This window comes from Petaurus breviceps, unplaced genomic scaffold (genome assembly GCF_028583685.1).
Source record: "Petaurus breviceps papuanus isolate PSGF00001 unplaced genomic scaffold, PetGlider_PUasm1.0 156, whole genome shotgun sequence".
Lineage (NCBI taxonomy): Eukaryota > Metazoa > Chordata > Mammalia > Diprotodontia > Petauridae > Petaurus > Petaurus breviceps.
The window spans coordinates 13,623,602-13,630,373 of NW_027185720.1; the positions used below are offsets into that span (position 1 = coordinate 13,623,602).

Sequence of the window (6,772 nt, forward strand, 5' to 3'; positions counted from 1 at the left end):
GCTCGTAAGTAAGTCCAGAGATATCCTGGGGAGAGGGGAGGAAGGGAATTGCGACTGGGCATGGATTAGAGTAGTGCAGGGAGGGCAACCTTTGATCTCGAGGCCACATGTGGCCCCTAGGTCCTCAAGTGCGGCCCTCTGACTGAATGCAAACCTCACAGAACAAATTCCCTTCAAAAAAGGATTGGCTGCACCCAAGGATCTAGAAGGCCACATGGGGCCCCTAGAACAAAGGTTCCCCAACCCTGGAGTAGGAAGGCCTTTGGCTGTTAGGAGCTATATTTGCAGGAGTTATGGGTAGGATGTGGGGAATCCCCTTCCTTGAGTTGAGATGGAAGGGAAAGGGAAGAGTTGGGCAGAGATGAATCTTCTGCCAGAGGATGGAACTTTCTGAAATGATGGTCTTCCCAAGTTAACTCCAAGCCATTCTAATTCTAAAGAAAGAGTTCAGGCTGAGAAGGCTCCACTGGAAAGGAGGAGGCTGGAGATGACCAATGGGGTGGGACAGAAGGCAAATGATTCCTTGTGTCCTTCCAAATTCTGGTCCTGTCTTCTTTAAAAAACAAGATCAAATCAACTTCACAAATATACCTCTTCCTTCTTCTCTAGGAAACCAGCTCACAAAATAACACTCCCCCTTCCACTGACCCCCCATTACTTCTCCTTTGATTTAGAACAAGGAAGGGCCCCTTATCTGTGCTACTCTCATTCTCTTACTGTTTTCTTGACAGGGTGGGACACAGGAGAACCTAATTCCTTCATCTCAGAGTTTCTGTCAAGTTCATACTTGATTTCCCTTTCTTTGAGAACCTTCCCCTCCCTAGTTCTTCTACTGGGTGTGGGTGGTTCCTGCCCTAGAGTGGGACCAGATATGACTCTGAGGAGTGGGGAAAGCTCTTCCACAAAACTTTGCTGGGCATGAATTCCTTCCCTTCTAAGTGAGGTGAGGGCAATGAGGAAGACAGAAGTACAGTGTCTGGGGAGAATGGGGAAGGCAAGGTAAAGCTTACCTAGGTACCAAGGAGTTTCACCATTGAGCTAGTCTTTCTCCTAACCAGTCTGGGGAGAGTCTGCTTTCCTACAACCTTCCTGGAGGGTGGCCCCTCCCCACCTGGGAACTCTGGGCTCCCTCAGCTCCCAGTCAACCCTAACCTTTCTCTACTTGGTCTTTTCAGGAAATTTATCTTCAAGAGATGAATGTCCCACCAGGAGTGTGTATAAAAGTAAAAGGGGATATACTACCAGACGCAGAACTGTAAGTGAGAGATGGGAAGGATGGGGCAAAGTTTAACCCTGGGTGAGAGCTGAATCCTAATACACCTGCTTGCTCCTGACCCCTAATTAGAAGTACCCATCTTGTTTTGCCTCAGCCCCAGATGGCAGATCCAAGGCTCAGCATCAGGAAAAGTTTCCTATGGGAGCTTCCAAGTACCTGGACTGGACAGGATAGGTAGTGAGCTCCCTTGTCTCTAAAGGTAGTAAATATGTACTTTGGTCACTTTTTAAACAGGGTGGTGCTAGGTGTGAAATGCAAAAGAGAGGACAGTGTACCTCGGGTCAGGGTTGAGAGTCCCTTTGGGGATCTTCTACTCTGGCATTCTCTGAGGGAGCTGGAAGTTTCCAAGGCTCTGGGATCCATGGTAATGACGAGGGTCTGTTTTTGATTCCCAGATTTAGAATTAATATTGGCAAGGATGAACTTAATATTGGCCTGCACTTCAACCCACGCTTCAACTATCTAGGCGACTACAATACTATTGTCTGCAATTCCAGAAAAGAGGGCCAATGGGGCAAAGAACAAAGGGAGAAAGTCTTCCCTTTTGTGCCAGGGACCAAGGTGGAGGTAAGAGCAAATAGAGCACAAAATGTTAGAGTTGGGAAGGACGCAAGAGGTGATCTCAGCCACCTCTCACATTTGACAAAAGAGTCCTGGAAGCAGATTCTTTTGGGGAAAAGATGAAAAGCCAGAGGAGAAAGGGCTCAGCAGGTTTCCAAATGGCCATGGCAAGAAGCCAAATGTTCATTCCTTGAGCTGGAGAGGGGGTGTGGGGAATACAGGGAGTTGTGAAGGGCTGAGGTCCCAATAGGATAACACAAGACTTGAGTGTATCTCAGGACCCATAACAGGATCCTAGCATTAGGGCTGGAGAAAACCTCTGGGGTCTTCTTGTCTGACCCCTTATTTTACACAGTAGGAAACTCAAGCTCAGAATGAAGAAATACTTTACCCAAGACCACACAGTATCTTTGTAGTAAGTTTCTAGAGGGGGAAATTGATCCAGATCTTCCTGTGTCCAAGCCCAGGGTTCTGGGTTCAACTCCTTCTGTCCTCTACCCATTCAGGTTTTCATAACTTTTAATGAAGGACACTTTAAGTTGAGGATGCATGATGGCTATGAATTCACTTTCCCCAATCGCCTTAACTTAAAAAAACTCGACTACCTGTCAATGTATGGGGACTTCAATGTTGAGAAGGTGGACTTTGAATGAGCGCTCAGATCAAGCCAGCTTCAGACCATTTTTGACTCCTGGATCTGTATTTTTCCTAATAAACATGCTGCTTATGATATCTACTGTGTTATTCTGGTCTTTGAGATAGAGGGCTGGTTTTGGAATTGGGAAGGAAGACTGAGTGACCCTAGACAAGTTCCTTCACCTCAGTGGTCTTTTGGTGACTTTCTAGGACAGGAGTTCTCCACCTGGGATTCATGGGAAATTTTCAGGTGGGAAAACAATGCCATCTGTATTACTCTGCATTTTTAATATATTGATAACTGCTGGGAAAATTGGAAAACAGTATGGCAGAAACTGGACATAAACCAATGTCTTTCACTGTATAACAAAATAAAGTCCAAATGGGTACACAATTTAAATATAAAGGCTGACACTCTAAGCAAATTAGGAGAGCAAGCCACAGTTTCTCTGTCAGATTCACGGGGAACAGAGGAGTTGATGACCAAACAAGAGATGGAGAACATTATGAAATGTAAAATGGATAACTTTGATTACATTAAATTGAATAGTTTTTGCACAAATGGAGCCAATGTAAACAACATTAGAAGGGAAGAAGAAAATGGGGAAAGAATTTTTACAACCAGTGTCTCTGATAAAGACCTCTCTTCTAAAATAGATAGAGAATGGAATCAAATTTACAGGAATGCAAGTTATTCCCCAATCGTACAATGATCAAAGAATACCAACAGGCAGTTTTAAGAGGAAGAAATTAAAGCTAACTATAGTCATATGAAAAAAAGCTCTAAATCATGATTGATTAGAGAAATGCAAATCAAAACAATTCTCAGGAACCACATCACAACTGTCAGTTTGGCAAACATGTAAAAACAGCAAAATGATAAATGCTGGAGAAAATGTGGGAAAATTGGAACGCTGACACATTGTTGATGGAGTTGTGAACGGATCCAGCCATTCTGGAGAGCAATTTGGAACTATGCCCAAAGGGCTATAAAAATGTGCATACCCTTTGACCCAGCATTACCACTTCTAGGTTTGTATACCAAAGAGATCACATAAAAGGTAAAAGGACCCACACATACAAAAATATTTAGAGTAACTCTTTTTGTGGTGGCTAAAAATTGGAAATTGAGGGGACACCCATCAATTGGGGAATGGTTGAACAAGTTGTGGTATATGAATGTAATGGAATACTGCTGTGCTATAAGAAATGATGAACAGGCAGACTTCAGAAAAACCTTCAGAAAAAAGACTTATGTGAATTGATGCTGAGTCAAGTGAGCAGAACCAGGAGAACATGGTACAGAGTAACAGCCACAGTGAACTAGCCCTTCTAAGAACACTTAGAAAGACTCATGATGGAAAATGCTACCCACATTCAGAAAAAGAGCTTTGGAGTCTGAATGCAGATCAAAGCAAACTATTTACTCTCTTTGTCGGGCTTTGTCTTATTTTTATTTCTCGTGGATTCTCCCATTCCTTTTACTTCTTCTATACAACATGACTAATGGGAAAATATGGTTAGTTATAATGTATGTGTAAAGCCTCTATGGGCTTGCATGTTGTCTTGGGGAGGGAGGAAGAGGGGGAGTTTAGAACTCATAGAAGTGAATGTTGTAAACTAAAAAAACATAAATTAACTTACTTATTAAAAAAAGAAGATCCTGGACCTCAGATTCCTCCTCTGTAACACAAGGAAGTTGGACCAGGTGACCTCTGAGGTTCCTTCTGTGAGTCTGGGATCTATTCTTAGAGGCACGATAAATTCCTGCTGGCATTCCTGGCAGGGAAATGGATTTGGCTCAGATCTCAGTTCCAAGACTTTGTATCAGCACAGAATGAGCTCAGGGGCAATGGACAAAGCATACTGTATGTCCTCTGAAACAGAAGCTAGGGCCTCCACAGTGCAAGCTCAGAGAAGGTCTTACCACTGCTGATACTGGTCCTGGCCCTAGGGTTGGTTGGCTGCAAGAGTCCCGCCCACCACATCCACTTTCCCCAGACTGAAGGTGGACAAGCAGTCTTCACACATTTGGGCATCAGTCTCTCTAGGCCAGGTCCAGTGCCAGAGACAGCACTGAGATGTAGCCCCCCAGCCTGGGTGGAAAGAGCCTCTGGGTGCCTTGAGGTCCAAAGATGAAAGCCAGGTTTCAGGGCATCCTGTACTGGGAATTGGCTGTGTGGCAGAGGGCAGGCCTTAGTCCTTCTCTGAGCCTGGTTTCTTGGTTTCACTAAGTGTACATTGGCTCACTCTCCCTGAAGAGAGCCCAGTCCTGGGAGAGAGACAGAGAGGGCCTGTAGGTGCCCACTGCTAAGGGGCAGCATGGCAGACCTGAGAGATAGCAGGGCTGGAGACTGAGTGCAGGTGAGAAGAGGCAGGGCAGCCAAGAGGAAGGGCTGTCATCTAATTCCCATTTCTTCTGCCCTGGTCTCTTTTGCACTGTTCTCAGGAGATGACCCCTTCCCCAGTGCCCATAACCTGGTCCAGTTTGTATGTTTCCCAATTAATTAAAAAAACACACACACTAGAATACACTCAGACATATAGAGGGAGAGACAGAGACAGAGAGAGGAGAGAGATTCTCCATCTTCTGGGATCAGCAGATCAGGACCTGCCTCCCAGCTCCCCAAGGGACCTAGTAATCCCTTCTCCCTTTAGGGGAGGCTAGGTGTCCTCTCTCCCATAGCTTCCTGCTTCCCTCTACCAGGGGCTGTTTCCTAATGGCAGCACTCAGTTCTCTGTCAGGCCTCCTCAGAGAAGAAGCAGGGCAGCCAAGAAGAAGGGATGTCATCTGATTCCCATTTCTTCTGCGTTGGTCTCTTTTATACTGCTCTGAGGAGATGACCCCTTCCCCAGTACCCATAACCTGGTCCAGTTTGGAGTTTCCCTCCCCCCCAACCCAACCCAACCCAACACACACACACACACACACACACACACACACACAAACTGATTCTCCATTTTCTGAGATCAGGAGGTTAGGACTTGCCTCTCAGCTCCCAGGCTTTACGGCTCCTCAAGGAATTTAGCTATCTCTTCTCTCTTTAGCTTGTGCTAGGTGTCCTCTCCCTCCATTACCTTCTGCTTCCCTCAACTGGGTGCCATTTCCTTCATGGCAGTATCCCCTCCCCCTCACCCCTCTGATCTGTCCAACCTTCTCTTAGCTTTTACTTGGTCATTGCTACTTAACTGCCCTTCTTTCTCCCCACTTTCTCTCTTCTAAACCCAGGAGCAATGATTCTTGGGACAAGGGATGCCTCAGTTTCCTTCTCTGTAAAAATGAGGATGTTGTTAGTGACTCCAGAATCCCCTACCATTCCTAAATCTCAATCCTAAGGGGATCTTTCTTAGAACACTCTGCTATATTCGTCCCCAAAGCCCTTGTTCTGCTTAGTTCAGGAGCTTCCCCTGGCAATAAACACACAGCTGCCAGAGGGTTGATCTTGGGGCACTGCATCCAACTGAGCCTGGCTCAAAGTTCAGGAGCTTAAAGGTTGAGTCATTCAGGTTTGTCTCCTAAGGGACAAAATGGGATCCATGTAGTACCAGGTGCTAGGGGGTCAATGGGAGGGGTGCCCTGAGTGCCAAGTGGAGGGTCCATGAGGCAGCTACCTAGATTTTAAGTGAAAGGAGGACCCTGCTCCCCTAGGGCTGTGATGGACATGGGGGGACCTTAATCTCTTTCCCTGGCACTGGTGATGTGCTTGTCCCCCTGCCCCAGGACTGGCTTCTTTACTAGTTTGTTAATTAGGGTGTTAATATGTTCCAGGAGGGGACACCATGACTCCTCTACATGTACTCAGATCCCTTTTCCCAACTCCTACGTGCTTAGAACAATAAATAAATGAGTGTTAATTGCTGTGTATCTGTCCAGGGGATGAAATATCCCTGGGGACAGAGTCTTTCCTCAGAGTTGTCCTGCCCATACTCAGCTGGCCAGTGTCTGGTCTACAGCAGTCACTCCATCCATGGAATGCTGGAAAACCAAAACCCTGGAGAGGGAGAGAGATGAGAAAAGGCAGAGGGAGCTAACTAGAACCCTAAGGCAAGGTGGGGCTGTGGGCAGGGACACCAGATATCAAGCATGAAAGGACTGAGACCTCAGGGGTGGCTAGGTGGGGCAGTGAGTAAAGCACCAGCCCCAGAATCAGAATGTCCTGAGTTTGGTTCTAGCCTCAGACACTTAACACCAACACAAAAAACACTAGCCATGTAACCTTGGGCAAGTTACTTAACCCCAATTGCTCTCCAAAAGGCAAAAAAAGAGGAAGGACTGAGTCCTGATGGTAGATAAAGTCT

At 46.1% G+C, this 6,772-nt stretch overlaps 1 protein-coding gene across 3 annotated transcripts in view; it reads left to right on the top strand.

Moving 5' to 3' along the window:
• LOC138156748 (galectin-1-like) overlaps positions 1-2,569 on the top strand; it is a 3,023-nt gene extending 454 nt beyond the window's left edge. Inside the window, exons 1-4 of one of the 3 annotated variants that reach the window (XM_069082188.1) lie at positions 824-943; positions 1,176-1,255; positions 1,672-1,843; positions 2,344-2,569. In XM_069082188.1, the coding sequence (XP_068938289.1) occupies positions 1,194-1,255; positions 1,672-1,843; positions 2,344-2,490 (381 nt within the window). In that variant the 5' untranslated portion in view covers positions 824-943; positions 1,176-1,193 and the 3' untranslated portion in view covers positions 2,491-2,569. Of the gene's footprint in view, positions 1-823; positions 1,000-1,175; positions 1,256-1,671; positions 1,844-2,343 lie in introns of those variants that run through there. The other 2 variants (XM_069082189.1, XM_069082187.1) reach the window with 2 other exon arrangements.
• The last annotated feature ends 4,203 nt before the right edge of the window (positions 2,570-6,772 follow it).